We start from the raw sequence: 17114 nt of genomic DNA, 5'->3' as shown, positions 1-17114 counted from the left end.
TCCTGCCTCACCCCAGGACTCCCTCCTGTAGCCATTTCCCCCTCCCCCGCACCCACCCACCTCCAGAGCGCCCAGCACAGTGAAAATGAGCATGCGGAGGCGTGTGTGTGGAGAGCGAACGACAGAGGAAGGGGGACTAGAACGCTGACAACCCTGCGCCTGGTGCCTAAGCTCACAGACGGGTCTTCAGACCAAGCCTAGAAAAGGGGCGGCGGACGGCCGAGGCTGCGCCCAAACAGCAGCAGATGAGGGGGGAAAAAGACGGCGCGCCCCGAGCGCCGCTCTGGGGGCGGGGGGGACACGACGACTACATCCGAGCCCTGAATCACAAAGCCCTTCCAAGCCGGAAAACTGTGACGCGCACCCCGTTAGCCCACCAGCAATCACAGCCGAAAAACGTAGAGGAAGCAAAGGAAACCTCATTTCCGCCCGCCCAGGCCTCCGTTCTATATCTGGTGCTAAGAAGGAATGTCTGTGGATGGACACCTACTAGGCTACATGACGTCATTTCACCTGCGGCGCTCTATCTCGGCTGGCGCCAGACTCTATGGTTGCAGGCAGCTGGGTAGGATGCACGCCGGACCTGTGGCCTTGTGTTCTCGCGAGAACTAATATGGAGGGAGAAGAGGGGACAAGCGCCGCGCCGGCTAGGCCAACGGCGGGCGGGGCCGGAGGAGGAAGTGTCATGGCGGCGGCTGGGAGCGGGTCCGGTGGCGCGGGTTCGGCTGTGCGGGGTGGCGGCGTTGCCTTGTCGGCTTCTCGCTGGTTCTTCAGCCGGGAGCAGCTGGAGAACACGCCGACGCGGCGCTGCGGGGTGGAGGCCGACAAGGAGCTCTCATATCGGCAGCAGGCGGCCAACCTCATCCAGGACATGGGCCAGCGCCTCAACGTGTATCCGACCGGGGGAGGCTGGGTTAGGGGGTGGTCTGGGCGGCAGCCTCGTGCGGCACTTCAGCAGGTGGGTGAGGGGAGCCGGAGCCGGCCACCGTCAGACCGGGCTGCAGGTCGGGTATGGCGAGAGGTGCCGGCTCAGAGCCGGAGAGTGGTGGGGGCCTAGAGAGAGGCGAGCCGGGGCCTGCCTGTGCTGGAGGGGAGGCGGCGGGGAGAGCTGCTCGGCCTCTGGGGGCTAATGGCGGGAGGTGTTGACCGTTCACTCTGCTCCGTTTCTGTGGTACTTGTGGACGATTATTATATTCTCTGCAACTCTCGGCTGGTCCAGCCGCCTTCGGGGTATGAGTCTAAGCGGTGATGGTGCTGCCGCACTGGGGGTGGGGGCTGCAGAGGGAGGATTAAAGCATTTGTCTCTGTAGGTTGGTTCTGGGCTCTGTCCCCTCGGTGATGTGGATAAATATATACTGCATTTTTTCCACATTTTAATCTCTTTTGGTGTTTGCAGCTACTGTAATATTCTTGGTTCCTGAAAGCCAGACTTCTCTCCCATCCCTTGTAATTAACCAAGAATGGCTTTGAAGTTGAATATAGGGTTATGAGAAATTTGATCTTAAAAACTAGGATTCACTGGGTCATAGTAGTTAGATTCTAAACCTCTGTAAAATTGTATATACAATATTGGGAGTTTTATTTTAAAGTATTTTGATATAGTAGAATTGTTCCTGACAAAGATGCATCATTAATTAATATCTGTCTACAGAAAAAGTTCTGATTGGGAGTATCCATCACATGAATGAAAGTCTGGTTTTACAATCTCCATATGTTGTTTGAACCAGATAGTGGAATTCTCTTCATATCAGTTAGGGTACCCTCCATTTGTAACTACTTTATTAGTTCAGTTATGTTTTATTGAATATAATAACATAAGAAAATACTTGTGTTAGATAGATTTTACACTTTATTCGTGTTACACTGTCTGGCTGTGTAAAATTTCCTTAACTCCATCTTTCAGATCTCAGCTTACAATAAATACTGCAATTGTTTACATGCATAGGTTTTACATGCATCATTCCTTCACGAAATTTAATAGAAACGTAAGTACTGACTTTTATACTCAAACTGTACTTGCACTCAATTTTGGGGGAACAGCTGACAAACCTTTCACATCTGGTGTTGTCAGCATGATTTCAGAACTAACTTCAGAATATTTTAAAATATTATTTATGGTACCCTTATTTCAATTGGGGGGTGTTTTAGCAGATAGTAATTAAAATGTAACTTCTGTTATATTGCTGGAATAGAGAACTAATGTGATAAGCAACAGGAGTACAAACTGACCAATTGTCGTCTTGTTTTTTCTGTTGTAGATATATTGGTTAAACTCTGTCAGTGCAGTTTAAAAGCCTGTGTCATGGGGTAAAGCCCTTGCAGATACAAAACTTGTATCCACATCCAATCTGCAAACATGATTTGAGGACATCCACATCAGTTATAAGGCTGATTATGTGCAGATTTGCAGGACTCCATATATGGGAAGAAATACTAATTAAGAAATGACACAATTATGATTTGCATCTATTTACATATACAGTAGAACCTCAAAGTTCCAGTCACCTCAGAAATAGAAGAGCAGTCCAGTAGCACTTTAAAGACTAACAAAATAATTTATTAGGTGATCAGCTTTCGTGGGACAGACCCACTTCTTCAGATCATAGGCCTGTCCCACAAAACCTCATCACCTAATAAATTATTTTGTTAGTCTTTAAAGTGCTACTGGACTGCTTTTTTTGTTTGTTTGTTTGTTTTTGATAGTATGTAGACTAGCATGGCTTTCACTCTTACTATTCAGGAATAGAAGGTGTTTGTAACTTTGAAATGTTCATTCATAACTCTGAACAGAAAACATTAACCTTCTAAAGTTTACAACTAAAATTTCAACAGCTTTGAAACTTTACTACAAAGAAGGAAAAACACTGCTTTTTTAAGCAAAACAAGCACAAAGATTTTTTTCTAGTCTTGTGTAACTTTTTTAAACTCTATTTTTAGTATTTAACATAGTACTGTATTATATTTGCTTCACATACCCTACCTCCCCTCCCTGCTGCTGCCTGATTGCAGACCTTCAGTTCCAAATGAGGTATATGGTTGACTGGTCAGCTCATAATTCTGAGGTTCTACTGTAATTTGATTTGTAAAAGCAATGGCCAACTCATAGAATTATTCTACCTTGAATAACTCAGTGGAGAGTTACAAATTCAAAAATTTCAAAACTGGTCCAAAAATTAACTGTACTTAGCTTATATATAATTTACTGATGAACGGGGTGTTAAATGTTCGATTAAAATTCTCTTGTGTTGGTCTCTTTTTATAACCAGTTCTGTTTGGCATACTATTTAAAAACTGGATGACATGAAATCTCAAGCCAGTGTTTTCTTGTCAGATATATTAGATGTTTTGGTTAAAAAGTATTTGTTCAATGCTTTTGTCTTTCAATGTATAAAAATAGATACTTCGGATTTGCATTTTTCCATCTCCTTTTATAAAAATAGTGCTATAAGGAAGTATGTCATTTAATGGTGTATATGGACTCTCTGATCCCAGGGTACACTAGGTTAATAAAAAGAAACAAAACCTTCAAATGCAGGTGTAAAACCTAGTCAAGAGCCAGATGCATTCACATAGTTTGTGTTTTGATGGTAGAATAAGAAATAAACTAAATAACATTTTTGGACAAATATCAAAACCGTGATTAACTATTTTTGCCACCTAGGAGTGTCAGATTGGCAGCAAGCTGCTAATTATCTACACAGTTTTAGACTCCACTTACAAAAATGTTTAATGCACTGTGTCACAGGACAGTCTGTGTTTAAACATGATTCTGAGACATGGTTATGTTCTGTACCTGGACACGCTTTATTCTTGTTTGTATGAATGGAGTAAATCTATGCTGCAACCATGTTACAGGACCACATATTAATTACAGTAAGTTTCTAGCTTGAAATATAATACTTTAAAATAGCATTTCGTTCTCAGGGCAAGAATAGTTTTAGAAGTAGTTTAGGGCACAAGTGTGTATCAAGATGTAAACGTAAAGGTGGTTTTTGTGACTGCTTGTGGCAGTTTATAGCCCTCCTCATTCAGGCAGAGTTGCTTAGACTGGAGACTTGAGTCTATATGATGATTCCACAGTCCATATTGGTTTAGCCTATAAAAGAAATCCATTGAAAGGCAAACTAAGACACATCTGAGAACATAGGCTGACTTTTGGTAGTGACAAGGGAGTTCTTAGCTGTTATATTTTACCTACAACTTAACATTAGTTGCATCTGATGAAGTGAGTCTTTGCCCATGACACCTTATGCTCCAAAATATCTGTTAGTCTATAAGGTGCCACAAGACTTCTTGTTGTTCTCAAAGCTACAGACTAACACGGCTACCTCTCTGATACTTAACATTAGTATTTAGTCAGTTCTTAGAACAACACCTGTAATCTTTAAGCAGAACTGCATTAAGTTTCTTGTGGGGAAGCTATTATGCAACTGTCAGCTTCAGAAAAACTACATTTATGGAAGCGTAACTTGTAAATTGTCCTTCATTGAACTGAAAGTTGAAAAGCTAACGCACAGCTTTCAGAATATTCTACGGTCTTCAGATAACGTTCTGTATTTGCTATGGATATTATGTTAGTGGCTTTTATATTTGTATTGATTGATGCACAGGCATCAAATACACTGCCTCATTTTTTCTTTTCCTATTCTTTTAGGGTGAAGGGAATGGTCTCAAAGTGAATGTGAGTCACTTTTAAAGTCATACTGCCAAGATCCTTGTAGAGATTGCAAAGGCCAAAGATTTACAAATACTTAGTAAATGTTATCCAAATCTTCAGAGTGCTTAGCCAACTAAAAAATTAACTACTGCATTCATCCACTGCAGAAAGAAACTGTTAGAAATCAAATATGTGCAAGGTACAAATGATTTTAAAATTAAAGCCTACCTGACTTTTTTAGTGTGCAAAGTGTGTGTGTAATGGTACTTCAGCTTCCATGAGTAGTGCTTACTCATGAAAACAAGTAGTAGGAAGGTGGGAGATAAAAATTAGATATTAACTGCTAAAAGTTGCTATAGGTTGAGTTGTGACTGCAAGCATCAGTTCAGATTTAAGGCTTAAACCTTTATTTTCTTTTTAATGGCAGGGTGAATTCCCTTTAAATGGTCTATATTAAACTTAATGCATCTTTAAGTACCACTTGATTGTGCATGTCAGTAGATCATGCAAATACAGACACATCTACAGCTAAAATATCTCCACTCCAAGATGGCCATTTCTAGAAGTTATAAAATCAGCTGAAAGAAACTATTTACTGATGAATTTTTGTTGTCTCAATTTCCCCTGTCAAAGGGAACAGCAGCTAGCTCTTCCTTGAGTACTGTTGGAGGTGGCGGGGGTGGGGGGGCGAGTTAGAGGGATGGTCGGGGAATCCCCTTGTTAACAGGTATCCCTGTGTTAAAAGGATGCTGGCTGGCAGAGTAAAGCTCTGCCAGCTAAGCCAGAAGACATGGGGGAGGAAATCCCCTGACACACACACACTAGTAGGCATCCTTCAGTCTGCGTAGACTATGGATCGCGCCCTTCGCAGTTCCATTTGGAATCATCATTTGCAGCGTCGACTGTGACTGTGAAGGCCCACACGAGAGTGACAGTCCTTCCTGCATCTGTTGCATGTGTAAAGGATGTCTGGCAGGTCCTAACTGTGCTTTCTGTGAGCTTGCTTCTCCTCTGCTACCTGTCTGATCCTCATGTCACCCTTCTGAAGGCCCTTGTGTAGTCCCTGCTTCCATCTGCCGCAATTGTCTGCCAGCTCCTCCCAGCTGTCCAGCTTGATTTCCGCCTCCCTGAGGTCCCTCTCGCAAACATCTTTGTAGCGCAACTGGGGGCGTCCGGGAGGTCTTTTGCCAGAGGCTAGCTCACAGGATGTCTTTTGGGATCCTTCCATCATTCATCCTGTGGACGTGGCCAAGCCAGCAGAGCCGCCACTGCCTGAGAAGGGTGTGCACGGTTGGGATTCCAGCTTGCTCAAGGACAGCGGTGTTGGACACTCTGTCCTTCCACAATATTCCAGGGATGCGCCTGAGGCAGCGCAAGTGGAAGACATTCAGCCTCTTTTCCTGGCAGGCCTACAGGGTCCAAGACTCGCTGCCGTAAAGGAGGGTGCTGAGGATGCAAGCTCTGTAGACTTGCATTTTGGTGTGGGTGTACAACTTGATGTTATACCACACTGTCTTGCTGAGTCTGGACAGAGTTACGGCTGCTTTTCTGATCCTCCTATTTAGCTCAGTCTCCAATGACAGGGTGTCAGTGATGGTGGACCCGAGGTAAACGAACTCGTGGACGACCTCTAACGTATAGTTGTCAGTGCTGATTGATGGAGGTTCATCAACGTCCTGACCAAGTACGTTTGTCTTCTTTAGGCTGATGGAAAGCCCAAAGTCCTTGCATGCTTTGAAGAACTGATCCAGCAGTTTCTGAAGCTGGTCTTCTGTGTGTGACACTACAGCAGCCTCATCTGCGAACAGCATCTCTCTGATGAGGACTTCCCTCACCTTAGATTTCACTTTCAGCCTTGCAAGATTAAACAGTTTCCCATCAGATCTTGTGCGCAAAAAGATGCCCTCTGTTGAAGCTCCAAAGGCATGCTTTGGGAGGAGCGCGAAGAAGATCCCAAACAATGTTGGAGCAAGGAAGCATCCTTGTTCAATGCCGATCCTGATGCTGAAAACATCCGATAATGTGCAGTCGTATTGGATGGTTCCCCTTATGTCTTCATGGAAAGACTGGATCATCTTGAGTAACTGTAGTGGACAGCCTATCTTGTGGAGCAGTTTGAACAGTCCATCCCTGCTGACCAAGTCGAAGGCCTTGGTCAGGTTGATGAAGGCAATATAGAGCGGCGTCTTCTGTTCCCTGCGTTTTCTCCCACAGCTGCCTCAGAGAGAAGACCATGTCAACGGGAGACCTCTCTGCGCAGAATCCGCACTGTGATTCGAGATACACCCTCTCAGCAATCTTCTGGAGTCTGCCAAGGATGACGCGAGCGAACAGTTTACCAGTGATGCTTACAAGGGAGATTCCACTGTAATTGCTGCAGTCGCTTCTGTCTCCTTTGTTCTTATACAAAGTTACAATGTTAGCGTAGTGCGTATCCTGTGGAACCTCTCCCGCTCTCTAGCACAAGCACAGTAGCTCATGTAGGGGTTCCAGGAGGGTGTCCGTGGCATGCTTGATTACCTCTGGTGGTATACCATCCTGGCCTCGGGGCTTTCCTACTGCAGTGCTGTCGATGGCTTTCTTCAGTTCGTCCACAGTTGGTTCCTGATCCGGTTTGTCCATTACCGGTAGGAGCTCGACGGCATCGTGGGCTGAATCAACCACAATGGTCTCGCATGAGTACAGCTCGGAGTAGCGCTCGACCCAGCACTCCATGTGTTTGGCTTTGTCAGTGATGACTTCACCGGATTTGGATTTCAGAGGTGCCATCTTGTTCTGGGTGGGTCTTGATGCCATCGTACATTCCCCTAAGATTACCAGAGTCAGCACTGGTCTGGATGCTGCTGCATAGCTCGAGCCAGTAGTTGTTGGCACAGTGCCTGGCTGTCTGCTGTACTGTTTTTCTGGCTGTTCCAAGCACTTGCAGGGTACTCTGACTCGGTGAGCGTTTGTACTCCAGGAGTGCAGCGCGCTTCTTTTCAATGTCTGGAATCATCTCATCGGAGTTAGCTTCAAACCAGTCCTTTGTGTTTCTAGCTCTTCTTCCAAACACCGACAAGGCTGTGTTGTAAATTGTATCCCTCAGGTGCTGCCATCTGGATGTCACATCAGCACCCCCAGGGCTGTTGTGCAGATTCTCCTCGAGGGTCTGTCTGAGTTTGCTGTCTTTCTGGCATCGATGCAGGGCCTTTCAGTTGGTTTAGAGTGGTACAGCTACTTGGGTCTCACCTTGAGTTTGGAGCAAACTAGCGAGTGATCTGTATTGCAGTCGGCACTATGATAGCTGCGTGTCAGAAGGACGTTTTTGAGGTTATCGCGTCTAGTGATGACCACGTTTAGGTGATGCCAGTGTTTCGAGCGTGGGTGTCTCCATGACACTCTGTGGTGTGGCTTGGTTTGGAAAAATGTGTTTGTGGTGCACAGATTGTGGCACGTGCAAAGCTCGAGAAGATGCTGTCCGTTTTCATTCATTTTTCCCACACCGAAGTGGCCTAAGCAGGAAGGCCATGAGTCACGATTGGCTCCAACTCTCACATTGAAGTCACCCCAAATGTACAGTTGTTCATGAGCAGGTATTTGTGCTATGGCATCACTAAGCACGTCATAGAACTTGTCTTTTACTTCTGGTGTGGCGTACAGAGTTGGAGTGTAAGTGCTGATCAGGTGGACAGGACCGGTGCAAGTTTAAAGTATGACCTGAAGGACTCTTTCTGATCCACGTATGACTAATTCCACCATTTGTAGAAGGGTGTTTCTGATGGTAAAGCCAACACCATGCTCCCTGGGTTCATCTTGGACTTTACCCTCCCAGAAAAAGGTGTAGTCCTTTCCCTTTAGAGATCCCAAATCTGCAAGTCGCATCTCTTGCAGAGCATCAATGTCAACTTGGAGCCTCTTCAGTTCCTCATTGATGACAGCGGTCTTTCGGGTGTCGCTGATGTCCTGAAGATCTTCAGTCAAACCGGTCAGCATGGTTGGCACATTCCAGCAAGCAAGCTTAAAACTTTGGTTTCCTTTTCTTGTTGATTTTCTTATTGGTTTGCCTGGTGCTCAAATTTCAGTCACTTGTCAGATTTGGAAACCTTAAGCCTCACGCACCCAGTGAGTCAGGTCAACTGTGGCGGGACAGTACCCTTTTGGCTGGGGGCTGCCCAGCTTGAGGCAGGCGATGACTGTCCAGTGAGACGCAGTGATCTCCCACCATCGAAGGCAACCCCTGGCGCTCATTCTCTGCACCAAGAGCTTATAACTGGTATCTGTTACCTCCCGTGAGCCTGGGCAATTTTTTTAGGACTGTGGGCTGCCCAGACGCCTGTGTCCCCCTGTTGGCTTTACTGATATAGTCCAAAGGAGAGGATAACCTCTACGTCTGGTACCAGCTCAGCTACAGGAGTTGCCGGCTCAGTGCCAGAAGTTGGCACAGAACCGCCTTAGGACTCCCCTCCAGATTTTCTGTTAGGGTTTACTCCCTTAGCCTTGCTCCTTCCCAGGATAACCCACAAGGCAGTGGGGCATGGAGAATGTGGGTAATGATCCCACTACCTCTTGCACCTCCCTGGCACCATGTGTCCCCATAGTTAACCGTGGCCTGACGACATCCTCACCTCCCCCAGGACCCTCCTTCCCACCCCTCTGCCTCCCATCCACACCCATGTCCCCCCACCTCACCACACTTCCCCCATCAGGTGATCGCCCCAAGGTCCCCCCTCCCCCAGCCTCTCCGCACCCAGCCACATGCTGCTGCAGCACCACGTCCTCCAGGAAGGTGCTGATCTTGTGGCCCAGCCGCGCCCTGGGTCCCCGCCAAAGCTACTAACTCCACGCAGCCGCTGTGGGACACGTGTGCAGGGATCACAGTACTGGGCCTGAAAGCCACCACCAGCCTCCATGGGCACCGCCATCCGCAGAGCCGTACCACACGCCCCAAAACCACATGCCCACCACTGACGCCCCTTGGTCTCTCCCCCCCGCCTCCCACTCTCCCCTAAGCCCACCTGTGTCCCACTGCCTGTGCTGCACCCTGGGGGCAGCGGGTCCCTCGGCTCCAGCCAGCAGTTGGGGCCGCCGCCGCCATCTTGCTGCCCCTTACCCCCGTAGAAGTAACTAGCTCCCTCTAAGCTCCCCTCTCAAAACTCCCTCCTGTTAGCAACCACCCTGTTTGCAAGCGCCCCAGTCGCAAGCTCCCTGGTCACCTGCCAGCAGGGTTTAAAAAGCTCTGGCCTTCCTGAGAGCCCCTCCCTCTGCCTACTGCTCTCACACACACACTGGTGACAGCACTCAGGGGAAGAGCTGGCTGTGCCAGCACTATTCCCGTTTTACAGGGGGATCTCTTTTTCCCACCCCCCCACTCTGCAGTAGTGGCTGCCACTGCTTCCGGCAGCTTTTTAACAGGGGATCCCCTGCCCCTACAATGCCCAGTGATAGCATTTGGGACAGAACTGGTGGCACCCCAGGCCAGCTGTGATTTGCCTTCACACAGAGATTTACCCCCTCCCCAGCGCTGTGGCAGCTGCTGCAGCTGATTTGGTCACAGTCAGCCCACAGCACTTTGAATCTGGGATCCCCTTTAACAAGGGCATACCTGCCCACCAGCTCCCACCCCCCCCGCCCGTGGTGGCACCCCAGGGCAGAGATGATGGGGCAAAGTACTCCACCAGCCCTCTTCCCCCTTCACAGGGGGATCCCCTGCTTCCAGCTTCTGTGGTGGCGGCTGATGCTGAGCTGGTGGCCATGCCCCCTCAACTTGCATGAATTTTGAAGTACAGCTGGCTTTCCAGGAAGCTAACTCATGCAAATCGAGGGTCTACTGTAGTCAGTTTTCGTTGGTCAGGCAAACTGTGCAGAAACAAACTTTAGCATGAAATTTGTTGCTAGTTCAACTGATGGTTTTAATGTCAATGTTGACAGATTTAAACAACTTTTGATTTGCTGATTATTGAGCTTATGGTGTGAAAATAGTAAGTCTTGGTAAAAGAAGATGCTGCAGACACACATCTGTAAACTGTTTCCATAACAAGTGTAAAAACTGTTTTATTCTTTACATTCTTATGAGCATCATTTGTACTGTAGCTTAAGTTTTTGCCAATTGGAGATAACATTTTTGCCTATTTTCCAAATGAAGAAATGAGACACAGTTTTGGCATATGTAAATTGGGATGTAAAGCCCACAAGATGCACTTTTTAATTGGTGGTCAATTTGAGAATTTTAAATTTAAATCAAATATCATTGTAGAAATAGTGTGTCTAAATATTGTACTGTGTATCAGATACCAGGCTAAGAAGCATCCAGTACATTTGAAGTATAATATCCTATTCATGTGTCTAAATAGTACAATGATTAATTAGCTTTATAGAAATACTTTGAGAGGCTGTTGTGAGAGAGTAAGCAACAATTTTTTCTATTATTGCACTTCAGAGAGTTAAAATATTTTGATACCCTGTTGTGGAAGTTCTCAAAATATCCATAGCTTTGGCTGTTTACAGTGATTGCTTTGTTGACTTGCATCATGCATAATCTCAATATCCCTGTGGCATATAAGGCAAACTAATACTGTAAAAACATTGATTGTTTTTAGCAGTTTTTAATGAAGTTTCGCTGCTAGCGTTAAGAATGTCAGCACCGTGTGATTATCCAATTCTGTGGGCTGTGGTTTGAAAAGCTTAGTAGTCTATAACCAGTTCTTCAAAGTGGTAAAACGCCAGTACATCCACACTATATTGAGTTTGAAAACAACATATCAGTATGCTAGATTTTTTTTATCTTGATCGAATATGATTTTTAAAAACAGTTAATGGTTAAAGTCCCTGCCGTAACTAGTGCTGCACATTGCAGATGAATTCTTAAGACCTTTCTGTATGCCTGAAACACACGAAGTAGACTTGGCAAGACACTCAGTTGCCTGCAGCTTGTTTGATCGTGGTCAAATATTCCAGCAGGAATGCCCTGAACTTCATTGTATTTTTGTGGGGTTTTTTTCCTGAATTAAAATAACTGTTAAGGTTTTGGTGTGTGTTTTTGTAATTTGATATAAACTTCTATTTAATCCCTAGCATAATGGTGACCATAAAGTCTTTTTTTTTTTTCCTGCTGTTCTAATGAATTTTTGCTTACAAATATTTGTCTGTTCTTGAAATTATGTGACCAGTCAATTGACTATTTTTTTGGACTAATCAAATGTCCAAACCATCATCAAGAATTTTTTTAGAACACAATGTATTTTTCTTTACTTCCAATGGGATTTGGCTGCTGACTGCCACAGATGCTTTTGAAAATGGACTTAAATATGGGCACTTTTGTAAATTTTGAATCTTGATCTGTCCAGAGGAGTGTATCCAGGGTGAATACTTACATTTTATTAAAATTGTTTGTTTATTTTATGCCATCTGAAAAAAAAGCGGTGTTGCCATAAAAAGAAGGCTGGAACTTTCAAGTTCAAGTCTTTGCTATTCAGGTGTTCTGGCATAATTATGCTAAATATGTATGTCAAAGATGAATGAAGCTCATACAGTAAGCCCTCAAAATGTGCAATTTTTGAGTTGCCCTTACCTTGCTTTAACACACGTTAAGCACAACTCAAAATCCTGCTCCCCCAGCCCTGGCTCAACCTCCCTGGTCCCCTGCGGCTCTGGCTCAAGCTCACGTGCCTCCCTGTGTGGCTGTGGCTTGCATTCCTGGACATGCAGCTCCAGCTCGCGCCCCTACCCCAACTGGCTCTGGCTGTGGCTCCCTGACCGCCCCCCCCCCCCCCCAACCTCCAGTGCCTGCCTCCATCTCACCCCCTTCCCCCCCCCCCCTCCCGCCCGGCACCCACCTCTGGCTCAGCTCCCCAAGGGCTATGCAGCCCTGGCTCAATTCCACCCCCTTCTCACCCCCTGCAGCCCTCACCCACCCCAGGCTTAGCCCCCCTGCCCCTTCCCATGCCCTTAACCCTCACCAACTGCCCCCCCCCAAGCCAGGACCCACTTTTCAAAAGGAGCTCCAGGTGTTCCTGAAGCTTCCTCAGCTGCAGAACGTGCACTTCCCAAGAGAGAAAAAGCCACCCCGACCAACTTAGGCAAAATTTGAGTTATGCAAGGGTGCGTGGGACTGCAACCCTCACATAACTTGAGGGACTACTGTATTGAAAAGCTGTTGGAAGGCCAACATTAAATTGTTTAGAAACAGCACAAGTATTTTCCATTTGCAGTAGATGGAATTTGCTACTTGCTATACATACTGTAGTGGCTATATAGTAACTGAGAACTTTTATGCTTTATATCAGATGTTGATTAAACTTGACTAAAATGAAATTCAAAAATCTCTTCGCAGAACTGATTCTCACTTATCTTTTAGCCTCTTTATTTTATCTAATTTAAAATAGCTTCCTTATTAAACTTTAGACTTGGCATACTTGTTGTCTTTAATGAGGAACACGTGTACTACTGGAGGTGATGATTGCTGAGCTACTCCTGAGAAGCAGCCTACTCTCACAAGAGAGTATTTAAAATACATTTTGAACAAAGTTTATTCTCCACATTTTCCTGAAGGTTTTGTGATGCGTTTGAATGACACATCACTTACATTCTCCCTATATTTAGCTTATGGTGAAGCAAAAAACAAATTATTTTTGTGTCTGAAGTTTTTGATATCTTAATTCAACTGAAAACAGTCTAAATAAGGAACAAGACTAATGAGCATTAGTTGTAAGATTAGTTGACAGATTTGTTGCTGAGCTGTCCACTAGGAAATGAAAACTGAACCATTTCACATAAGAAGGAGCTCCAAAGGTGTTTAAATCGTTAAAAGGATAAGCTTAAGAGTGAACTCTTGAATGCTTGTGTTATTGCAACTCTTGGCGGTTTGACCTGAACACATCCTAATAATCCAATTGTAGTTGAAAATTGCCTATTTTTCTAATTACTTGTGATCAAGGGAGTGCAAGCTCTTTGTGTCTCACCACCTCACCTTAAATACATCTATTATGCTCTAAAGTAAAAGATAGGAAATAAAATTAAGTACTCACATGGGGGGACTTCAGTGAGTAGCTCAGCAGTCAGTGTATGTTCCTCACTGATAACTGTAGGGGTTTCAAGGAAGCCATTTCTTACGTGAAAAGTATCTGCAAAGTTGGTTAACTTGTAACAGTACCAAAAAGTTCTAGCTTAGACAATGCCATGGAAATCAAAGATTGAATGAACATGGAACCTTTTGCCTTGGAGCGTACACTGAGATTGATGGATGGAGGAAGCATACTAATGATGCACCTGATATTTGGTTAAGTGGAACTCTACTACTATCAACCTAACATTTCTCCTAGAATGTCAGTGGAACTTATTGCAGGTGTAACTGCTTCACAGTCCTTTGGTCCAGAGAGATTTGATCATACAGAATTCTGTGGCAGAGGCAGGAATAGAATCGGGCTTTCTGGGAAACATTCAGCTGCCTTTACCATGACACCTGCCTTTCTCTTTGTGCATTCCCTTTCCATATGCTGTGTACCTTTCAACTTCTGCAAGAAATGAAGTAGGGTGTTTACAAACAGCAGTCTCCTTTGCTATGTAACCCTGTTTCATCTCCAGTGGGATGGGAGCAGAGGAGAACAGGTGTGTGAGTGTAATTAAAGGCTGTTTCAAATGACTGTGCATAAGTGGACCGTATTAAGATTGCCTGTGCTGCCTTAATTCTGTCATTTCCAAATTTTTGAGGACTTGACTTTGTGATCTTAATCTTTAATGAACTTTCTGAATTTAATGCATTTCAAAAGAAATATCCTATTCTAATCCATGTCTGGAAAACTGTCTTACTTGCGAATGATCATCACATAGACTTTAATGCCTAAAGGAAACAACCATGATAATCGTCTAGCCTTAGCTCCTGCAAGTCAGCAAGACCCACCTGTGAAAGAATTGGTCACATCTTCAACCCTTGGAGATACTGGTTTCCAGCAGTCATAGAGGGGGCCGCATGCCACTGGTGATCTCATCATATTATATCCCCTCTATAAATTTATCAAGTTCGGTTTTGAAACCAGTTAGAATTTTTTTTGTTTTCAGAACCTCACTCCTCTAATTATTAGAATCTTTGTCAAATGTCAAGCCCAAACTTGTAAGTGGCCAGTTTTTATCTCCCCTGACTTTGGCCCAGCATTTGCCCTTATCTTAAATAACTCCTCCTCCTTCCTTGTGCTTATCTCTCTGTTGGGTTTAGAGAATGCAATCATATGGCTCCTCAGCCTTAGTTTGATTAGGCTGTGTCTACACTACAAGATAAATGTGAATGTATTGAAATTGATTTTGTAACACTGGGTTTTATAAACTTGAATTTGACTGTACTCTCCACCCCACAAAGTTGACTTATTGCTGCCACACTCAGTTGCCAGACATTGACTGTTGCAGCAATACATTGTTCCCTCAGCTCCATAGCATTCTGGATATTTTCATTGGTGCAATATGGGAAAAAATTGCCCCACAAGTGGTTATGGATATATTATGGCATCTTCCCATGTTGCATTGCCCTCTTTCCCTTCCCATGGAAAACTAATGGCTGTTTTTCCAGGAGGAAAGAAGGGAAAGTAGGAAATCACAATGAGTATGTGCTCTGGGATCACTCAAATGACTGCGCCATGTCAGCTGGTCCCTCGGCTATTTTCCATCCCCCACTTGAAACCACAGTATGGTGTGATCTGTCTTAAGGTAGTGCTTTGATAAGGAATTTGCCAAAGGAAATGCTGATTGGAAAGAAAATACCAAGAAAGATGGCCAGATTAACTGACATCTCTTGCTTTTATAACTGAATTATCAAAGATTTTACAAAGCAGCAAATAGCCATTTTTTCAGAATGAAATAAGTAAAAGTAGGGAATCACGGGTGAAAGAAAACAGGCTGGTTGCAGAAGGTATAGTGCACCAAGCAGAGGGTCTGTTATACTGACCTTTGGTCATCCAGAAGTCTGTGATCTCAACCGGCCCTCCAGCCACTTCCTTTTGCTCCTCCCGCCCCCTTTGAAGCAGCCGTAAAAATATTGCCGGAACAATGTGAAACTTGAAAGAGAAAGATGGTGAAGGTTAGAAAAAGACATAGTTGTTGCAGAATTTTTGGCTTCCCACTACACTAGACAAATGTGTCCAAGGTGAGGGATGGAGCTTGCCAAATTTCCACATTCATGGGTGGATGTATGGCATGTTGGTTGAAGGGCCAGCTGAAATGGTCCCTACAGTGTTGCTAAGGTGGGGGGAGAGGCAGCATCCCTGATTGACTTGGTGGGGGGTGGCCCCACTTGTTCCATTGGGGGTGTCGTGGGGTGTGAGGTTGTTGGTTGAAGAGCTAGTGGAAATGGACCCTTCAGCGTTGCTCAGGTGGGGGAGGCAAGGCAAGCCCCTGAAATGTTTGGCACTGGGGGCAGACTCCCCCTCCCCCACAGCAGCAGACAACCCCTGAAAATCTTTACCACCTTTGGAGTCCTCACCACGCACAAGCCAGGTCATGGTGCTACCTGGCAGCATGATCCTCACTGACCTACAGGCGCATCCTTTTATTGGGTATGGGGCTTGCAGCCTGATGTGGTTGGCTTTAGGAAAGACCCTGATTGCATGGTGCCTGTCAGGGAGGGAGGCTGCCCTGTACAGAGGTAAACCATGGAAAAGAAGAGTCTGTCTTTCACACAAGCATGACCCCCACAGCCTAGCTGCCAGGCCGGGGGGTGGAGCAGGAGCTGGTGCCAGGACTGGGGGGAATAAAACAATCCAAGTGCTCAGCTTGCAGAGGTTATTTTTAATGTGTAGATGTGCTCACCACACTGGTGGCAAAAAAAAGAAAAGTTTCTCAGCCTCTCTTTCAAGCATGATCCTATAGGGTAGCTGCCACAGGCTTCCTGGTGCCAAATTCAATTTTGTGGGCTTCCTGTTACCTAATTCCTGAGCACCTGGAGAGCAGCGGAGATGGAAGCTGCCAGAATGGACAACTGTGGTGTATTGTGGGATGCATACAGGACACCTCTATAGGCTAATAAAGTATATTAATACACATGGTCTTTCCACACTAGCCTAAATTAAAACTTTTAAATTTGAACTTAATACATCAGGTTGCCTCTCACAGAGTAACAGGATCAACCTTAGCGCTCCCTAAAGTCAACCTAATAGTATTTGCAGTGAAGACAGTGACATTGTAAAAATCAAGCTAACCGCCTTGAATTTGACTTTATCATGTAGTTTAGACATAGCCCAAGTCTAAACAAACTAAGCTTTGTCATTGTTCTCTTCTAAGGTAGGTTCTCCATTCCTCTAATTATACAGTACCTCTTCTCTGCACCTGTCCCAAGTTGAATTAATCTTTGTTAAACATAGATCAGAATTGCACACAGTATTCCAGACAAGGTCTCACTAGTGCCTTGCATAATGGTAAGAACACTTCCCTATTTCTATGAGAATTACCTCCTTTGATTCATCCTAAGATTGCATTGGCAGTTTTCACTCTGCATCGT

The 17114-nt window shown here is 45.1% G+C and overlaps 1 protein-coding gene across 3 annotated transcripts in view; it reads left to right on the top strand.

Annotated features, from left to right (window-relative positions):
• Nucleotides 1-613: 613 nt before the first annotated feature.
• CCNT2 (cyclin T2) overlaps nucleotides 614-17114 on the top strand; it is a 44467-nt gene continuing 27966 nt past the window's right edge. Inside the window, exons 1-3 of one of the 3 annotated variants that reach the window (XM_075000695.1) lie at nucleotides 614-891; nucleotides 1904-1985; nucleotides 4655-4681. In XM_075000695.1, coding sequence (XP_074856796.1) covers nucleotides 614-891; nucleotides 1904-1985; nucleotides 4655-4681 — 387 coding nt within the window. The remainder of the gene's footprint in view (nucleotides 892-1903; nucleotides 1986-4654; nucleotides 4682-17114) is intronic. The other 2 variants (XM_075000697.1, XM_075000696.1) reach the window with 2 other exon arrangements.

Source organism: Carettochelys insculpta, chromosome 8 (genome assembly GCF_033958435.1).
Source record: "Carettochelys insculpta isolate YL-2023 chromosome 8, ASM3395843v1, whole genome shotgun sequence".
NCBI lineage: Eukaryota > Metazoa > Chordata > Testudines > Carettochelyidae > Carettochelys > Carettochelys insculpta.
This window is presented reverse-complemented; position numbering and strand designations above follow the sequence as displayed.